The sequence below is a fragment of the Hakea prostrata genome, chromosome 11, assembly GCF_041222555.1.
Source record: "Hakea prostrata isolate BN-2017 chromosome 11, UWA_Hpros_2, whole genome shotgun sequence".
Lineage (NCBI taxonomy): Eukaryota > Viridiplantae > Streptophyta > Magnoliopsida > Proteales > Proteaceae > Hakea > Hakea prostrata.
This window is the reverse complement of record NC_142610.1, coordinates 10795740-10817358: the sequence shown is the minus strand read 5'-3', so window position 1 is coordinate 10817358 and position 21619 is coordinate 10795740. Positions and strand designations below refer to the sequence as shown.

The window sequence follows — 21619 nt, the reverse complement described above, 5'->3', positions numbered from 1 at the left end:
GAGAACAAAAAAAAAAAAAAAGGAAAGAAGAAGAGAAGAAGAACCACGCTTCCTGCTGCATCTCGCGACAAGAATTCCTGCTGCTGCTGCTTCTTGCGATAAGAATCGCAGATTAGAATCGGTTACCGCTGCTTCTTCTGCAACTTCCGCTGCCGCTCTGCTCCTGCTATTGCTGCTTCCACTGCCAAAGCTTCTGCAACTTCCGCTGAAAGAGACTCTTGAAGAGTGAAGACTACTGCTGTACTTATGTTTTCTATTTCGATCAGCCCAACCAAAATAAAAAGAAAAACAGAAAACGTAAATACGATGTTTGAGGGTTAGGTTTGTAAATTTACAAACTTTTAGGGACCTGTTTGTGATTTTCCATATCATCAGAATTAGAATCAAAATCAGAATCGAATCAGAATCAAAGTCAGAAAAGAAAAAAATGGTATTCTTTATAAGTATTTTTTGAATTCTATCATTTGTTTGGGTGGTTTGGTTATTATATTCTACAACATTTCAGTTACTTTGAAAGGGTGAAGACTGAAGAACTGTAGACAATTCTTTCAACATGGCAACCACTGATGGTACTACTTCTCCCACCGGCCCTGAACATTACCCCACTCTTCATCCTCTTTCGGTAAGATTTGATGGGACAAATTATTTGATTTGGTCCCGATCTGCTTACTTGACTATTGCTGGAAGAGGACTTGTTGGATACATTACAGGCACTACTATCAAACCTACTACCACAAGCGTTTCACAGGATAAATGGATCTCGAATGACTTTCTTATTATGTCATTTCTCTTGAATTCCATGATTCCAAATATTGTCCGTGGATATCTATTACTTGATACTGCTGCCCAACTCTGGAAGGCTACTACTGAAACATATGGACAGTTGGGGAATGATGCATAGGTTTATGAGCTACGAAAGAAGCTTTATGAGACTACCCAAAAGGAACTAACTATGGCCCACTATTATGCTGAGTTGCGATCTCTTTGGCAAGAGTTGGATCATTATGGGGATTATCACCCCACTAATCCAGATGATGTGGCGACTTATAAGAAGCACATTGATAAGATTCAAGTATATGACTTCTTGGCAGGTTTGAACATGGAGTACGATCAGATCAGAGTGCAAGTCTTAAGTCGTTCTCCCTTTCCTACACTAGAACAGTCTTATACTCCTATTATGGAGAAATCAGTTTTACAGTCTGTCCGCACTAAATCTGATCCGGCTAATGAGATTGTCAAGTGTGAGCACTGTCACAAACCATATCATACCAAGGAAAATTGTTGGAAACTGCATGGGAAGCCTGTTGATTTTGAGCAAAAATGAGCACAAAGAAAGGGAAAACCAAAAGCTAATCTTTCTAAGACAGTTTCCACCACACCCGCTGCAGACATTGGTTTTTCACAAGAGGAGTTCGCTACTCTGCGACGTATTCTGCAGTCTTCTACTGCCGGTACAGCCTCGACCACTGCTTCCTCTACTACCCATACCAACTCCTACCTTGCTACTTCAGGTAAAACTTTTACGGGCTTTCAAGCTTCTTCAGTTTCTACTCCTTGGATCATTGATACAGGAGCCACAGATCATATGACAAGTTTATCCACCTCTTTCTTACAATATTCTCCAACTTTTGGAAAGAATAAAGTTCGAATTGTTGATGGCTCCTATTCTTCCATTGCTAGAAAAGAGACCATTCAGCATTCTCCATCACTTTCTTTGTCTAAAGTTTTACATCTTCCCCCTTTCTCTACTAACTTGCTCTCTATCAGTAGTCTCACACATGACTTGAATTGTAAAGTGACTTTTTTCCCATCTTACAGTGTCTTCCAGGATCTGGTCACGGGGAAGGAGATTGGACGTGGTAAACTATACAATGGACTTTATTTGCTGAGCCGATTGGAGAATCTACGTCTGCTTTGACTACATCTTCTAATCCGGTGCATTCGGTAATATCTGATCTTCATCAATGGCACCGTAGGCTAGGTCACCCCCCTCTAGGAACTCTTAAGAAAATATTTCCTAATTTGGTTTCTTCTTGTAAAGAGGATAATTTTTTTTGTGAAGCCTGCATTTTTGCGAAGCAGACTCGTTCTACTTATTTACCTTCTCTTCATAATGGAAAACCTATTCCTTTTATGCTAATTCATACTGATGTGTGGGGTCCCTGCCGACGTGTGTCTATTACTGGCTATAAGTACTTTGTTATTTTTATTGATTGTCACTCTCTTTCTACATGGATTTATCTTTTAAAACAAAAAAAATGAGGTTTTCTGATGTTTTCGTGATTTTCATAATATGATTAAAACTTAGTTCAATGCCACTGTGAAGATCCTTCGCAGTGACAATGGCACAGAGTATATTGATGGTCAATTTCAAAGATATCTCTCTGACTCTGGCATAATACATCAGACCAGTTGCGTTGATACGGCTGCCCAAAATGGGGTTGCCGAAAGGAAGAATCGTCATCTCTTAAAGATAGCCCGTTCCATTATGATTGCTATGAATGTACCTGACCAATGCTGGAGTGATGCTATACTCACTGCTTCTTACCTTATGAATACGATGCCCAGTAGAATACTTGGTTTTAAATGTCCTAATGAGATTCTTCAGTGAGCCTCTTCTTTTGTTATTCCCCCAAAGGTTTTTGGATGCGTGTGTTATTCCAGAATCACAGCCCACCAAAGTAAGCTGGCTCCCCGAGGTCTACGCTGCAAATTTTTAGGGTATTCTGCTACTTAGAAAGGGTACAAATGTTATCATCCTCCTTCCAGGAAAACCATTGTATCCATGAATGTAATTTTTCATGAGTTTTGCCCTTATTGTACACCTCTCCAGGGGGAGAGTCCTAGAGGAGAGGTGTTCTTTCCGACTTTAGATCTTCCTATCACACACCAACACAACTTAAGAGTCCTAGAAGAGTTTCTTGACCAGGGGGAAACTTCGGTCAGTATACCTGAGGACTCTAATCCTCCACCTTCGATTTCTGAACCATGTGAAGAACCTAGCTAGGAGGAGACCACTCCTGTAAGACACACTGTTGAGGTCTTTCAAAACCAGATTGACCAGAATAAGGAGGTACAGACTTATCAGAGGAAGAAATACAATCGGCTAAAGCAGGTGGAGAAAGGTGATACATTACCACTTCAGTCTCCTGCTCCAGAATTAGATTCTATTGTTCCCCTTAAGGTATCTTCTTCTGATCTTCCTATTGCTGTTAGAAAAGGGGTCAGATCTTGTACTCAACATCCCATAGCTAAACATGTTTCTTATAACTCTTTGTCTGACTCCTACCATGCTTTTATATCCTCTTTGTCATCTGTATCTGTTCCTTAAAGTTGGCAGGAAGCCTATGCTAATAAGAGATGGAAGGCAGCTATAGTAGAGGAAATGCAGGCAATGAAAATAAATGACACTTGGGAGCTGGTTTTACACTTCCTCCAGGAAAAAAACCAGTGGGCTGCAAATGGGTATTTGTGGTTAAACAAAATATGGATGGATCAGGAGACCTTTGCCCCTGTTGCAAAACTAAACACTATGAGAGTTTTGTTGTCTATAGCTATGAACAAAGACTGGAACTTGCACCAACTAGACATAAAGAATGCTTTCTTACATGGGGAGTTAGCAAAAGAGTTCTATATGGAAATCCCACATGGTTTCTCCGATGACAATACTGCAGGGAAAGTTTGTTGGTTGAAGAGGTCAATTTATGGGTTAAAACAGTCTCCTAGATGCTGGTTTGGACATCTCTTGAAGGCAATCACTTCTATTGAGTACAAGCAAAGCAATGCTGATCATACACTATTTGTCAAGAAGTTAGGTACTAGCATCACACTTCTTATTGTCTATGTAGACGATATTGTCATCACAGGGAACGATGGTAAAGAAATTCAAAAGTTGAAGGACTTTCTTGGCAGAGAGTTTGAAATTAAAGATCTAGGGAAGTTACAGTATTTTTTAGGGATTAAGGTGGCTCGATCAAATGAAGGTATATTCCTATTCCAAAGAAATTATGTCCTATATCTATTGTCAGAAGTGGGAATGTTGGGGTGTAAAGCAGTTGATACCCCTATTGAAGTTGGAGCTAAATTTAAAGAAAAAGAGGGAGAACCAATGGACAAAGGAAGATACCCAAGGCTGGTAGGGAAGCTTATTTACTTGTCCCACACCAGGCTAGACATCGCTTATGCTGTAGGTATAGTGAGCCAATTCATGCATGATCCATATTTAGCTCATATGAAGGTGGTTAACAGAATACTACAATATTTGAAGGGAACTCCTGAAAAAGGAATACTTTTGTCACCCACTGATAATCTAAAAGTAGAAGCATAAACTGATGCAGACTGGACTGGATCTCCAAACAGGAAGTCAATTTCAGGTTACTGTAACAAAGGTAATCTAGTTACTTGGAGAAGTAAGAAACAGAATGTGGTAGCTTTATCTAGTACCGAAGCTGAATATAGAGCTATGGTTCGTGGAGTTTGTGAGCTACTATGGTTGAAAGGCTTGCTGCAAGACATTGGAGTCCAAGTTCCAAACCCTATGATGTTATATTGTGACAACAAGGCTGCTATTAGTATTGCTAATAATCCGGTGCAACATAATCGAACTAAGCACATTTAAATTGAAAGGTTTTTTGTCAAAGGAAAGTTAGAACAAGGGCTTATCTGCATGCCTTTTGTAAGATCTGGAGACCAAGTAGCAGATGTTTTCACTAAGGGTTTGAAAGAAAGAAATTTCCTCCCTATTGTAGGCAAGTTGGGCATGACTAATATCTATGCCTCAACTTAAGGGGGAGTGTTGGATTCTTTTAGGAGTTAAATTAGAGTTTGTATTCATGTAAAATTCTATTCCTTGTAATAGTCTACTTTCCACTTAATTATAAATAGATGGCTTGAGATCATTGATCAATAAGCCATTCTACGACAATCGTTTCTTTCAACACTATGTCCCAACCAAAAAATGTCTACTTAGTGGGACTAAATGGTCTGATGGATCTGCAGGCAGAAACTAGGGAAAAGGGTGTAGGATTCAATTCTGTAATTACAGATTTAAAACTAGGAGTCAATTTGAAAATTTGTATACATTGTTGTAGTCTATACCTATGTGCTTGTGCTTTTGGGGTAAACAGTTTTAACATGGTATCAGAGGCAGGAAGTTGGGTGTTCTATTTGTGGTCAAGTGTGAGAGTTTTCTGCTGTGTCCCGGTGGCTCCCTCATTCCAAGAGATGGGATTGCATTGGACCTGCATTGGTGGTGGTGGGGGGGGGGTTGTATGTTGATACACATTTTTGTAGCCTTTAACAGCTTGAGCTTTTTCTGTAATCAGTTGTAACATCAGTATTGGGTTGTACCCAGTGCACATGGCTCCAGCATGATGTATGCAGCTTACACTGGTTTTCAAGGAAACTGTTTCCAAGACTTGAACCTGCGACCAACCTTTCTATAAGTGATCACTTGCCCAATATGCCAAGCACGATCTTCGTGTAACATAAGTAACAAACTATTAAATATCAAATCTAAAGAAACTCTGAACTCTAACAAAGGAGACATGATAAGATTATGTAACCATAGAAGTGAACCAAAAACTGGGTATATCCGTATATGCCTCATGCCTCATATGGAATGCAGAGATACAAGATGCAAGAAGAAGAAGAATTTTTGGATGAATTCTACTAAGGTTCAACTCTATTAGAGTTTTTGTTCATGTAAATTTCTATTTCTTGTTACCCAAGTAAGAATATTTATGTAATAGTGTTCTTTCCACTTTTTTATAAATAGAGGACTTGAGATCACAGTGATTTAATTAAGCCATTCTACCACAATCGGCTTACTCAACAAGAATGGAAGCAAAGGAAAGAGAGATCACATCTAAGAAGAGAACCAATGTTAAAAGGGTGAACCCGGTTCTGAAGGCTTCTGCACAAGCAGAGTCCGGGAGGGGGGCCAGTTTTGCTACACAACCTTACCCCAACAATTTTTGCTGATAGTCTGTTTCATTGCTTTGACCTCAGGCTACAACTGTGGTCCACCGACCATTGCTCCAAGGCTCGCCTCTAAGAAGAGAATCAATGTTATCCCCCAAAAAAGAGAAAAATCGAACACCCACAATTATTAGCACAGCAGCAGATAAACTCAGAATTCAGATTTGTTTTTCAATAATTAATGTTCTCTATGGGGTGGAACTTGGAAGGAATGCTTACTAATGAAAATAATATTGACTCTCTTGGATTCCTAGTCACAAACTGAGACTAAGTAATAGATTAAAAACTGAAAAAGATATATCTACTCTACCACCAGCATGTTCTAATTTGCCCACTTAAAGACTGAAACTTGACTACCAACTCAGCAACTGATGACAGATTTTAAAGCCGCCACTAAGAGTTAATTATGAGTACAACAATATTAATCAGCATACTTTGTCAAAAGACCAAATCTACCCTTACTGGAGCTGATGGCTCAATGTTGGCATGGCTTTCTGTGGAACGGCTTTCATACTGTGTAATTCAATTTTGCATCTGTATTACTCATTCTCTCTCTCTCTCTCTCTCTCTCTCACACACACACAATGTTAAAAGGGACCATTAATCCAATTTGTGTTCAATGGATTGTTTCTGCTACAGCCTCATACCTTTCAGAGAATGCGTGCTGAACTTGCTGCCATGTGGAACCCCAGCATCAAGGCCAGAAATCTGAAGAGAGTATCTCCTAAATCCAGCTCTTCGGTACCCTTGCATGAAAATGATATGATTCCTGACTCGGCAGATGATGACGATTTTGCGAGTATGAAGGTGGGAAGGTTTTCTTGATATTTTCTTATGTTTTTTAATGTTTTAAACTGTCAATATACAATTTGAGAATGAAGTTTGAGCATTATAAATGAAAATGAAGATCAATTATCCACATATGGTTAGAGCTCAAACAAATTAGTTACATAATTTCTGTGGAAATTTTCAGACAGGGAATATATCAGATGAAGACTGAAGCAATTAACTATTTTTCATTAACAGTTTACTGAATATAAGACATATCCGTTTATGAAATTGTGTCAGACATGATACTGTATTCATGAATTTGACGTATACATCTTCTGCAGCTTGTGCACATATATAATTACTTTTATCACCTATGATATCCCATCTTGAATATGAGCTTGTACCTTTGTTGGAGCGAGAGGCTTATTATTTTTTCCTGTCTCACTTGCAGGATCTTTTGCAAGCTGTATTTCCGTTTGATGTTTTGCTGGATCGGAGAAAACGCAGTAACTTTCTCCATACTTTTATGAAATGCTCGGAAGCTGCTAAAACAAAGCCTAAGGTTGTGAAGGATGCTGTGATAGCTTTAGCTTCTTTAGCAGTTTGCGAGGAAGCACTTGAGAAGGAGCTATTTATATCAACTTCGTGAGTTTCTCATTTACAATCTTTCTCTCTTTGTTCCTGCATAAAATAAGATAAAAATGCTCAATATTATGCATACATTTTTGTCTCATGTCCTTCAAATGAAGCCCTATTGGTAATTTGCAATCTTGCATCGTTATATTGTATAATATACATTCATTTGATTTCATTTCCTTCTTTCAGTTATGTTCCAGGGATGGAAGTAACCATGTCTAGTCGCCTAAAAAGCCTTTACAGTATCTACTGCAAGGTACTTTAAGTTTATGGTTCATTTTGGATGATCCATATAATATCATGTGTTAAAATCTCCACATTGTTGCTGCTGTCTGGATATATTTAAATTGAGTGAGTTCTTCTTACTAGTATTGCCTTAATGTAGCTTGTTAAGCATGAAGGATTGATGCAGGCTAAGAATTGGGCTGCTATGGTGGGAAAAAGAAATTTAGGTTTGGGAATTTAGAAGAATAGGAAGATTAATAGAAGAAGAATTTGGGTTGGAAATAATTCGACTTTCCGTTGTTGAAGATATTCTTGAATAGAAACTTGAATGATTGAAAAGTAGAAGATAAGATAAGAGAAGAGAAGAAATCAAGAAAGGTATAGCAATCCCCTTTGCACTGCCATACTGCCCCAAAACTCTTATAAAATGTTAGTCATTAATCAAATCATCTCTGGTTGTTCTGGGATGCATTACATGTATAAATTTGACTGAAAAAAGGTAAATAAGTTTAAAACAGAATTCAATCTAATTACTAAGTATCTTAATCTAACTCAAACACTGACATAAATATTAAGTTAACTACTAATCCCACTACCAGCATTACCCCCTTTATGGGCTTATAAATTAGGCCCATTACATTAATGAACCTAGAACTAGATGTCTTAATGTCTATAGAACAAAACCATAGGCAAAAATTAAGTATTTCAAAGCTCAATTGACCCTTCTGGACATTCTTAACTGCATCAAGGATATTTTCCTTTTGGGTGACACTTCTTTCACAAGGTCATGTTCCTTCGTCACGTGGCAGACTTGAAGAGATGAATGTGGATCCACGGTGTCTTAAGTCTTGATATCAAGATTGGCCATTATAATACCATATAGAACTGAAACATAAGAATATCCGTGTACAAAACACAGACTGATATGAATCAATGAACAGCCTTCCAAAACCAAAAATCTAATTTTTTCCTCCTTTTTTAAGTTTTTGGCAAAAACCTAAGGGCATCCAATCTACTCTGGAAATATCCTAAGAGTGGATATTAAACAGGAAAAATATGAACTTTCTAATTGAAGATTTGAATCACAGAGACTTTTTTTATTTCCAAATTTCATGGTTTTAGTGCTTTTTATTACTTATTTGTAGGTTTGATATATAAATTTATCACTGAGGATTTGAATCACATGTTAAAGACAGATAACCTGATGGAACCAAGGGAGATATGGGTAGATGGTTGAAGAATTAGAGAAGAAGTCGTCTTGGTAGAATGTGGTGTGTTAGAGAGTTCTCTCCCACACCTGTTTTACCTCGCGTAGAGAGTAAATAGCCATTCTACAATCTTCAGTATAGGAAAAGTTTCCTTACCTGGTTACAATCAGTATGGATTACATTCCTAGTAATCTAGAAACAAATTAAATCGTATTTGTCCCATGTATTTCTATCCTAAAATAAATACAAGAATCTTGACCAATATTAGACCAAGTCTAATCTGCAACACATGGACTGACCCAGTAAAAACATTGTTGGGAAATGCCATGTAAGCATTGCCACATCAGCCTCCATTGGTTTTGATGATAACAAACATGAATTACTAATGGCTATACTAAGTTGTGTTTGTCTAGTTCCATATGAGAGCAAATGGACCAAATCCAACTCAATGCCAAATGCGTAAGCCCAAGTCAAGGCCAAGACCAAGCCAAGATGGACATGAAGTCTAAGTCAAGATGAGCATGAAGAATGGAGTACAAGAAGACTCAAAGAACATCAATGATCATCAATCAAGCTCAAGCAAGAATACGTAGCAAATTAGGACTTCACTTCATGTACACTCATATGTAATTGCACTCAATTATACGCATATCATGTCACTATACTGACCTAGGACATATTAGGAGAGTGTATGAGGCTTAGGGTTGGCAAGACATACCAAAAATCCAATCAAGTCCCTGTTTGCACCTAATTGTGCAATCTATGCTTCAAACGGACGTTCGTCTAGTCACAGAAGCTCATACAGAATTTCTGTCTGTTCAAACGGACATTCGTCTGAGACGGACTGCCGTTTGGTCAGACAGAAGTCCATCTTAGACGGACTGTCTTCTGGTCAAACAGCGCCTCCGTTTGGTTAAAAATCTGTAATGGCTACTTTTTAAATGGGACGGACGTCCGTCTAAATTAGACGACAGTCCGTCTAGGCTAAAATTTGCCTGTTTTCTATCCGTTGGGGGTTGGGCTAAGGCACTTGAAGGCCATCTATATAAGCCAAATTCACCCCATTTGAGAGCCTGAACCTTGACAATTGATCAACTACTCCCCAAACACTCTCAAACCTTTAAATTACAAGAAAACACTTGTTTTGCCTCTCACCCTTAATCCACCCTTGAAGAACATACTAAGGTGTTTAAGCAAGCTCATTGGAGCAAAGCTTGAGGTGATTGAAGGCTTTTTATTGGAAGGTTATTGGTGGTGCAAATCATATCATTTGGGCATTCATTCCTCATTGCATCACACTTACACAAGGGATAAAGTGTCACACCCCTTTTTTTTTTTTGGATGAATAAATAATGATATTAAGAGAACAGCGAACTACAAGAAGAAACCAAACAAAAGGATTCAGGGAGAAGGGATGATTTGGGAGTTAAGGCCCCAGGAGACAACAATGAGCATGTTCCTTGGGGAGTCAACAACCGGGGGATGGGGAATGCTGATGAGTCTAGCCGATACATCAAAATAAATTGCGCTCCAAATCGAATCAAGAGAGCGGGATTTAGAAGTCCAACGCCTTAGATTCCGCTCCCACCAGAGATGATGGATCATAGCACCATAAACAAGCTTACCAACCCGATCACAAATAGAGGAGCCTGAGAAATTACTCAAAATCCAAACCCAATCACGATCAAACCCAAATGAGCGGCGGGAACGGGGCCAGATGAAAGCAATGGCTTTTCTCCAGAGAGAACTGGAGAAGGGGCAAGAGAAAAATAAATGCTCAAAGTCCTCGGTACCGGTCCAACAAAGGGTACAGTTTGGCTTCGCAGGGATGTGGCGGGAGATGAGGAAGGCCTGGGTTGGGAGGGCGAGGTTTAGGGCTCTCCAAAGGGTTAGGGCATGCCGAGGAATGTGGCCAGGGAACTAGACAAGGGAAGGCCAAGGGGGGAAGGGGAAGGGGAATGAACCAAGTTCCAAGCAGAAGCCGAGGTAAAGGATTTTGTAGTAGAGGGAAGCGAGACTAGAGTGTCATGAGCGGAGGGGGTAATTGGTGGAAGGGAATTCCAGACTTGTGAGAGGCTAGGGTGGGGGACAGGGGCCCAAGTTCCATCGGAGATGAAGTCCGATAAGAGAGAAGACTTGGGGATGCGGGAGTCATAAATGGTGCGGGCGGGAAAAAGGGAAAAGAGAATACCCATCGGATAACAAGTGTCACACCCCTTGTTAGGTAATCTCTAACCATCTATTGTATTTACTTGTCTTCAATTCTAGCATTGGTAGATTAGAATTGATTTTGGGTGCTCTTGCCCGTGAACAAAGATTGGGTGGGTGCTCTTGCCTGTGAACAAAGATTGAAGAAGGTGTTATTGCCCTAAGATAAACAAAGATTGTAAAGGGTACTCTTGCCCCGTAACAAAGATTGTAAAGGGTTTGATCTCTACTCATTGTATTAAAGGAGAATCACTAGTGGAATACTCTCTTGAGGCCAAGAGAGGAGTGGATGTAGACTTGTAAAGTCTAACCACTATAAATTGTTGTGTTGTGGTTGTTTGCTATTGTTTAATTTCATTTGAATTTTCAATTTACCTTGTATTTCCAATCAAACTGAAAAATTGAGACAATCCACTAGTTGCAACCTAATCACCCCCCCCCTCTAGGTTGCACCAACAAACATGAAAGTAGAAGTAAAAACTAAACTTTACTTCATTGTTTAACAAGATTATTTAGAGTTCTTTACTTGCTAGCTTCTTTGATTTGATATGGTCTCAGATAAGGGTTACTTCAATCCAGGTTTTGCACCAGATATGTATCGATTAATATTGGAGAAAATGGAAGGATGCTTGACACCTTGAGTTTAGCCTTGTAAATACGGAAGTTGACAAAGGCTCATGAAGTTTTGCACCTACTTCCGATTTTATTCTTACTGCAGTTACTAATGTGCTTTATTATGAAAAATTAGAAGGGAAACAAACTAGCCGCAAAATAATGGTACTTGAATCATCTATAATTTTGATTTGACATGACATTGGTTACTGAGACGTTATATTTGATGATTTGGTCAGCAGTCCCCATTCCCCTTCAATCCATGTTAGAGTAATCTGATGGGTCCATGCCTCCTGCCTTGGCAGGGCATGGCCAAGTTTGGGCTCTTGTTGTCTTGTTTTGTTACTCTCCCTCCACCTTTTCTTTTGCTAATTTTGGCTAGGCCTCAAACAGGAGCCAGCAAGAGTATTTAGATTTGTGCCAAAGGCAATACCTTGGTTTAAATCGATGGGAATTTAGGGAAAGAAATGTCAACATACAAAATCCTAACTTCTTTAGCAAAAGGGAATCTATAAATGATACTTCTTACCTCTCTAGGTGTATTTTCAATTTGGCACCTTCTTTTAGTTTCTTCTTGTCTTATTCCTAAAAGCTCCTTAAGGGTGTATAGAGTTTTCAAAGTGTCTTAAGGGTAGCATTATGATATTATCTGTTAGAAAACAAGCATTAAATAATCAAAATAGCAGCTGAACTTGAACAAAGAAAAGAGAGAAGATGAAGAGAAGAGAGATGAAGAACTAGTAGAAGAGGCTTGTGATTCTTGCTTTCTAAAAACTCCCAAAACTTATGTAGCAAGACTCCAACATTAGAAATAGAAAGTAGAGTAGCATCACTAGCATATACTGTTCACGTGAACAGTAACACAGATTTTACTGTTCACGTGAACAACACCGTGAACAGTAAAAGCAGATTTTTTTTACTGTTCACGTGAATAGTGTCGTGAACAGTATATAGTCCAAGTGTATATACTTCAACACTCCCCCTCAAGCTGGAGTGTACACAAAGAAAACTTCAGCTTGCACAATAAGAATAAACTTGAAAAGTAGCACCAATCTTGAATCTTGTAGCAATGGCAGACATCAATAAACACTGAGAAAACTTCACCCAGGAGATAATCAACACCAACTTAAAATAAAAACTTTAATTCTTCATGTCAATAGAACCATCCAATAATAAGAACAATCGACGATGTTGAAGACGAACAAAGTCCATAAGTATAATAAGATCAAAGATACTATCCATATAATGCCGGTAGTAGGAGAAATATCCACACTAAATCTTCAAAATTGCAACTCCAATGTCCATAAGTATAGCAGGATCAAAGACACCATCCACATAATACCGGTAGTAGGGAGAAATATCCATACTAAATCTTAAAAATTACAACTCCAATGTCCATATAAATGCTTCACAAGAAGGCAAGTAATAGGCAAAGTATTGGTAGGTAAAAGGAAATATTGATTAATGTGGACCAAGTAGGTAGGTAAAGAATAGTATAGGTTACTGTGGACCAAGTAAGTAAGGTAGTATGGGATAGTATGGGTTATTGCGGACCAAGTAGGTAAGGTAAAAGACAGTATGAGTTACTGCGGACCAAGTAGGTAAGGTAAAAGACAATATAGGTTACTGTGGACCAAGTAGGTAAGGTAGGTATGGGTTACTACGGACCAAGTAAGTAGGTAAAAGACAGTATGGGTTACTGCGGACCAAGTAGGTAGGGTAAAAGACAATAAGGGTTATTGCAGACCAAGTAGGTAAGGTAAAAGGGCAATATAGGTAAAGATAGGTAATGATATTGTTGTAGAATGCCATAAGTTGAGGGCAAAGATTTTCACAAATAATATCCATCAGCACATCTTGAGTAGATATAGAATAAGGTACCATTCTCCCCCTCACGTGTAGCATTACATGTGGACAATTAATGATGACCAGTGACAAGCATCTTAAAGTATGAGCACAAAAGAAACCCTAAGAAGGAAAAGTAGCAGCCGCAGAGCAATGTATTATTCACCAATAAAGTTGATCAAGCAGTAGAAAATCGTCTCACAGGACAAAGTCTTGTTCACCAAGGGGGGGGGGGAAATTCTAGACCAGCACTAACCCTTTAATAGGGTAGGAGCAAATTAGATCAAGAGAAAATTACTGAACCAGCTTGGAATCTCAAAATTGCAGTAGTCGCTGCAGCAATCCACTCAGAAGAAGTGCAATAATAGTAGTTGCAGTAGCAGATAATATCAGATCTTGGACCATAGCAACAAACTTCTGGTAGATGTGAAACTCTAATAGATCTTGATATGAAGGAAAAATAGTTCTTTAGGTCTTTGTAGAAGTATTAGATAAAAAGAAGGCTAAACTTGATTCTGAAATAAACAACGGAAGTAGGAGTAAAGCAAGACGGTAGCAGCAGAATTTTTCAAAACATAAAAATTCAATGAAACAGGGGTACTAGTATACGACTTGCAACAGAACTTATAGCACAAACAATGGAAGACAATACTTAGGTCTTGCAATCCGAATTATGGGCATATCTTCGCAAGAATCAAAAGGAATCCCAAGACACCAGTATAGTGCAGATTGAACTTCAGATTTGCACAAAAAAAGGGTAGTAGCAGCCTCAGTTGAATCAAATAGGTAGACATATCCCCAGAAAGCTTGGGGCCTTTTTGCAGTATTAATACATAAATACTTGGTGCTTCAAAAGTCAAAGAAGAAGGACAGCCATTCACAATTACTACAGTGAAGGTTAGGGCTGCCCTAGATAAGAAAAAGGAAAATAGAAGAATAAAAAACTGGGCAGCCAAGAGAGAGAAAACAGTCCCTAGGTTGATTAAACTTGCTCTGATGCCATGTTAGAAAACAAGCATTAAATAATCAAAACAGCAGCTGAACTTGAACAAAGAAAAGAGAGAAGATGAATAGAAGAGAGATGAAGAACTAGTAGAAGAGGCTTGTGATTCTTGCTTTCTAAAAACTCCCAAAACTTATGTAGCAAGACTCCAACATTAGAAATAGAAAGTAGAGTAGCATCACTAGCATATACTGTTCCCGTGAACAGTAACACAGATTTTACTGTTCATGTGAACAGTCCTGTGAACAGTAAAAACAGATTTTTTTACTGTTCACGTGAATAGTGTCGTGAACAGTAAATAGTCCAAGTGTATATACTTCAACATTATCAAAGGTTGTTTTTATCTTTCCTCATTTTCGAGCACATATGTGAAATGACAATATGCTCTCACTAGGGAGAAAGGAATTATACTAAAAGGGGAAAATAAGTAAGGTTATACATTATTTGGTCCCTCAATCACATAATAAAAAATGTAACATGTTACCCTTGCTATGTTTCCAAAAAATAATTTTGGGATAATCTTTCCACCATGGAATTTTATTGAACAAACCATTACTGTGACGCCAATGTTTTTTCCTTCAACTGATTTACTCTCTATTCTCTTTGATCATACCTGAATAGATGAAACGTAAAGACGTTGGCATCTGGCAAATTTATGATGCACGTGCACTTAGGGTGATTGTTGGGGATAAAAAAGGGGCGCTACATGGAGCTGCAGTTGAGGGTTGCTACAGTCTTCTTAACATTGTACACAGGTGAGTGAAGATGTCATGTTATCTATTTATTTATTTATATTTTTTCAGTTTGGAAAAAATTCTTAACTCGTGCTTTCTGTATCTGTTCAGTTATCCAGTTTTGGTTGATAAGTTCTGCCTGCATAATTTTTTTAGTATTACTTAGTGCATGAGTTATATTTCACCATCAAGTCAAACTATTTATTGTTTTCCTGCTCCTAAAATTGAGTAGAGATATTGAGGTAGTGGCATCATTACTTTAATTACAACTTTACAAATGCATTACTTTCAACTGAATCTGAATATTGGCGTTCTTCCTCTTCTTCCATGCAGGCTATGGATCCCCATTGATGGTGAGTTTGATGACTACATTGTTAATCCCAAAGACAGTGGATATCAGGTCAATCTCCTCCTATCAATGAGTCAATACAACGTTATGAACTTATGATTGTATAAACTCATCAAAATTATAGAAAACAAAAGATCCTAAAAGATCCAACATTTACCTAAGAAGTTATCCTGTTTTCTGGCCTGAAAATAGTTCTGCTGTTTCAATTTCTACTCTATTTTTTTTCTTTTTTTGGACTGAACAGAAGACTTGAGAAACAAAAAGCGGAAAATGATTTGGCTTGTTTATGAGGCAGAGTTCACCACTTTATTTATTGAATTGGGAATATTGCAAATATGGAATGATTGCAGAATCACAAAATTATCACACCAAACATGTATAATGAATCTAGATACTTCAATCTACGTAGTTCATTACACACTTTATGAAGAGAACCATAGTTGAAGAGAACTAAACTGGGTCATTCTTCTAGACTACCCCCTCAATTTGGTACATTGATATAATGCAGACCCAACTTGGAAATGAAAGGATGGAAGGTTTTAACTATTAAGCCTTTAGTTGGACATAGTGGCCAGTTGATTCTCACTAGTAACTAATGGAGTGCAAAGCAGACAATATTCCATATTCTCCTTGACAAAGTGGCACTCAGTTTCAACATATGTTTCATTCCATCTTGCTGAACAGGGTTATGAGCTACAATGGTTGCAGCCATGTTGTCACAATAGAGTCTTGTAGGTCCTTCTTGAGCTATTTTTAGATTAGGAGGAGTTTCTTCAACCACATGAGTTCACAAATTACTTGTGTCATCACCCTTTATTCTGCCTCTATATTAGGTATTTAAACTACATATTGTTTCTTCCTCAATTTACCAAATTCTCTACAAGGAATGTACAATTACCTGAATTGGGTCATCAGTCATCAACAATGCTAGCCTGTTAGCTTCAGTTAAGGATTCTCTTACAAAGGTTAAAATTGTCCATGAAATTACTGGTTTTCCTTATTTGAGTTGGATTTTTCTTTCTATTGCTTGGTTCCGATTGTTTTTGTTAGAAAACAAGCTTTAAACAATCAAAATAGCAGTTGAACTTGAACAGAGAAAAGAGAGAAGAAGAAGAAGAAGAGAAGAGAGATGAAGAACCAGTAGAAAAGACCTGTGATTCTTAGCTAAAGAGTCTAGAATCATAGAGCACTTTTATTTATAGCTTCTAATGAATCTAATACAACTTGAGAGACAAGTAATTGTCCTCTAGAAGAAAGAAACAAAATATTACAGCTTTAGTAACTTCCTAACTCCTAAATAGAAAGTTCTGAAAATATAAACTACCACCAAAATAGAAACTATGCTTTCTAAAAAACTCCCAAAACTTATGTAGCAAGATTCCCACATTAGAAATAGAAAATATAATCAAAACAACAGCAAAACACTGTTCACGTGAACAGGAAAAACACTGTTCACGTGAACAGTAAAAACACTGTTCACGTGAACAGTAACGTGAACAATAAAACTCCAAATTTACATATACTTCAACAGTTTTTGAACTCTTAAGCTGATCTATAAATGAAAAGCTCTTTCCAATGGAGGGTTTAAAAATAAAAAAGCTATAACCTCCCTTCCGAGGTGTTTCAGATCAGTCTCTCCTCTCTTCCACCTGCTTTCTTCTTCCTGGTTTTGCTGCCAATCTACAGATTCCAAATTCAATTATTTGATGATGGGATTCTTTTCCTTGGGGCTGACTTTGAGTACCAAAGTATCTTGTATATTGTTTCAAGGTGAGTGGTTTTCAGATCATGAACAAATCCACAACATAGGCAATGTTTGTTCTGGTGGGGAAGAGAGAGAAAAGTCTTCTGATTAGGCTCTAGTACCTCTCTTTGTCTATAGAGTCACTACCTGGGTTGCGTAGTTGGTGATTGACTTCAATTCAAGAGTCAGTAGGTTACATACATCTCTGTTTTTTCAGGGTGGGCTACGACTTATTTCATTGAGATATTGAGATCCGTTTGCCTGATTGAGCTGGCTGTTACCATCCATAAGAAATACTTTAGATGTCCTAGATCCTTGGTCTTAAATTAAGCCGCTTATTAAGTTTTTCAAGGATGAAATTTCTGCTTTATTATCTTCTGTAATTTCTATTTCATCCATATATGCGATCATGCAATGAATTTTTTTCCCTGCGACAAATAAGGTATGACCAGCATTACTATAATTGTAGCCCAATTGTTGCCTTTTGAAATTTGCCAGACCATACACAAGGAATTTATTTGGCCCATGGAGCGACTTTTTGAGTCCACAGACTTCGCTAGTTATAGTGAGTCAAACCAGGGGGATGTCATCTTACACATCCTCGAGATTGCCATTAAGAATGCATTCTTCATTTCAATCTTCTAGAGACTATATCCAGACTCGAATAACAAGATAAGAAGGCTCAAACAAAGTTCATTTTATGTACTAGAGTGAAGATCTCCTGGTAATTGTTGCTTTAGGTCTGTGTGAATTCCTTGACAACTAATCTAGCCTTATGATGTGCAATGGTCCCATTCTCATTATGGTTTACTGTGGACACGCATTTGCATCCAACTGGTTTCTTCCTATTAGGTGAAGGTCTCAGCTTCCATTTAGCATTCTTCTAGAAGGCCTGCATTTCTCTACCATAGCATTCTTCCATTTAGGGTCGGCAATAGCCTTCTTGCAACTCTGCGGAAAATTTGTGCAGGACTGTGAATTGGAAGCAGAAACAAAGGCAAGATGAGAAGAAAGAAAAGAGAAGAAGGGGGCAGAAGAAGAAGACGATGTAGCAGAAATACTTAGGCTTTCATTTCTTGTAAGACTCCAAAGGACGATACATCCTATTTATAAAGGTAATCGGGAGATGGATGAATGCTTTGTTATAGGATTCCTTCTGAGTTCCATTGAACCAAGTATTGCAAAAAGCTATCTTCTTTTTCTTGATGTGGCTATGTTATGGAAGGTTGCCAAGGAGACATACTCAAAGGCTGGTAATGATGCATGGTGCTTTGAGATCAGAAGGAAAAATCATTAGTTGCAACAGAAGGAGCTCAACCTGTCTCAGTACTAAAACACTTTTCGAGGCTATTATCAAACTCTTCACGCCTATGGCCGTTTTACTCCATCCTATGTTGTGGAGATTGCTGCCTATCAGAAGTGGGAAGACAAACTCAAGAGTGTATCATGTTTTGGCGGGGCTGAATATTGAGTATGACCAGATTCGTACACAGATTCTTTTACGGGAACCTTTCCCCTCTCTAGAGCAAGCTTCTGTGATGGCTGACAATGAGGATAGTCATCGGACAGCTATGGTAAATACCCAGACATCTGAAAAGTCTATATTAGCGGCTGTTTCTTGCAGCAATAAGTCTATTAATGGTGATTCTCGGGCCCCAATGAAGTGCATACTGTGGAAAAGAGCGTCATAAAAAAGACAAGTGTTGAAAGTTATATGGCCACCTTGCAAATTCCCATGAAGGAGGCAAGATCGCAAATAGGGAGGAAATCAAGCATCTAAACATCAAGCAAATTTCGACACCTTGAGTACGCTAGCACCTCTTTCCTCTGACGAGCTCCAGCACCATCGCAAGTTAACTTCCAGACTTGACATGTCTTCTTAGGCTCCATCTTTCAGTGCGAGTATAGCCACTGTGGTAGTTCCCTTGACTGATCCATAGTCTCCCTTTCGGTTGTCACAGTATCAATTCGACTTATCCCTCCTGTATAATCGACTATGGGGCAGCTAACCATATGATTGGTTCATCTTGTTTCATACTTATTCTACTATTCCCTTGACTCAAGTTGTTCAAACAACTGATGGGTCTCTTTCTCCTATCTCTTGGAAAGGATCTATGATCTCGTTGCCCTCTCTTACTCTATCTTCTGTTTGCATGTTCTTAAGTTTTTAGCAAACCTTTTGTCTATTAGGAGCCTAGCTCGTTACATGAACTATAAAATAACTCTTTTCCTTTCTCATTGTGTGTTTCAGGGCTTGGAAATGAGGCATATGATTGGTAGTGATAGACAAAAATGGGGGCTTTACTTGTTAGATGGGTCTCCTTCAACTTTTTTTACAGCCTCTAGTTCCACTACTTTTGCTCCTGTTACCTTATTGTCTTTGTCGTGGCCACATTCCTTTGCTTATTTTGTCTAAGTTGTTTCCTGATTTAGTTAAAAGATGTAACTTGAATGATTTTCATTGTGAGGCCTGCATTTTAGCTAAACATACTAGGCATATAACCCAATTTTAGAGAATCATAGTACAATTCCTTTTTCTTAGACTATTTCTTTTTCTTGTCATAGATGGTTTGTTAGATTCATTGATTGTTGCTTTAAGACTACGTGGGTCTACTTACTTTACCAAACAAAATATGTTTTTCCGTGTTTCCATAATTTTTATAAGATGGTTGGGACATAGTTTGGGGCCACAGTCAAATCCTTCGTACAAATAATGGTACTGAGTACTTGGGTGGTGCATTCCTATCTTACCTAACTGACCATGGCTCATACATCAAACCAATTGTATCGATACCCCACCTCAAAATGGGGTTTTGCCAAATGCAAGAGTATACATCTTCTTCAGGTAGCATGTTCCCTAATGCTTGTTGTGTATGTGCCTCCTCAATTTTGGGGTGATGTAGTCCTTATTGAAGCTTATTTGATTTCTTGTATGTCTTCCCGAGTTTTAGACTAGCGCTACCACCCTTAAAGTAGGGATAACAGCCTTTACTGTTCCAATTAAGGTTTTTGGTTGTGTTGTCGTTTCCCGAAACCACTATGTTCATGGTAAGTTGGATCCAAATGGGTTATAGTACATTTTATTGGGTTGTCCGGCTACCTAAAATGGTTATAAGTGTTATCATTTCTTTGTTTCTATGGATGTTGAGTTCTAGGAACAAGTTCCTTTCTTAGCCCCTACACCTCTTCAAGGGGAGAGTCTTAATGCGAGAGATTCAGTGTTGATTCCTTTTTTAGATATTTCTCCTGAGATTCCTGCTAATGATCCTCCTTTGGAAGATGGAGGGACCAGGTAGGAACAACTAGTGGATGATGTGCAGGGGTAGCAAAGACCTCTAAAGACTTATCAAAGAAAGCCGCGAGCACCACCTTTTGTGCCGGCCCAATTGGAAGCTTCACTTTCTAGTCCTGACGTACCAATTCCTCCATGTGAGTCTATTTTTTACCCTTCTAATCCTACTTTGGACTTACCAATTGCATTGAGAAAGTAGCCACGGACTTGCACTGAGCATCCTATCTCTAATTATGTTTTATATTAGTACCTATCCTCAGAGTTTCAAAGTTTTGTTTTCTCTTTGTCCTCTACTTTTATTTCTAACACATGGCAAGAAGTGTTATCTCATTCAAACTGGCAGAAAGCAATGGATGAGGAAATACGAGCTCTATAAAAATATAAAATGTGGGAACTGATGTCTTGGCCAGTAGGAAAGCGGATCGTTGGGTGCAAAATGGGTGTTTTTTTTTTGGATGAATAATTAAATGTATTAAAAGAGGCAACACGCTTACAACAACTCGCAAAGAAAGCAAATTACATCGCACATTAGAGCAAGGAATGAAAAGCACCAACAAAATGATTCAGACCCAATGGAGATGGGAGAGCCCCGTCAAAACGAAACAGGCAAGGCCCAACGGAGATGAGCTGAACCGGGCCAGCAAGCCTATTATGCGGATTTTGTCTTATTCTTCTTTTTCTTGATGGGCTTGAAGTCCACCAAAAAATCTTCGCCAAAAGGGTTGTGCCCCTTAGCCGAGCGATTGCTCCTACGACAGTCATCACGATCAAGAGGGCTTGGAGGGGTGGAGAGAGGAGGGTTTGGTGCGAGAATGGCTGGATTTGGATCACTAGAGGAACTAGGGTTGAGGGACAAGTGCACAAGGGGCGATGGGCCAAGTAAGGAGCAATTGGTCGGGTTTGGGCTGGAAAAGGAAGAGGATAGGTCTAGCCCATGGGTCAAGGAATCAAAAGATGGGCTTAAAGGAGTAGGATCGGTAGGGGATGGCTTGGTCGCAACTGGGCAGGAGTTA

The 21619-nt window shown here is 38.6% G+C and overlaps 1 protein-coding gene across 2 annotated transcripts in view; it reads left to right on the top strand.

The window, feature by feature from the left end:
• LOC149000063 (uncharacterized) overlaps positions 1–21619 on the top strand; it is an 82682-nt gene that overhangs the window by 20699 nt on the left and 40364 nt on the right. For both annotated transcript variants that reach the window (XM_089139810.1, XM_089139811.1), the window contains exons 8-12: positions 6619–6786; positions 7202–7395; positions 7576–7642; positions 15109–15242; positions 15555–15621. In XM_089139810.1, coding sequence (XP_088995936.1) covers positions 6619–6786; positions 7202–7395; positions 7576–7642; positions 15109–15242; positions 15555–15621 — 630 coding nt within the window. The remainder of the gene's footprint in view (positions 1–6618; positions 6787–7201; positions 7396–7575; positions 7643–15108; positions 15243–15554; positions 15622–21619) is intronic.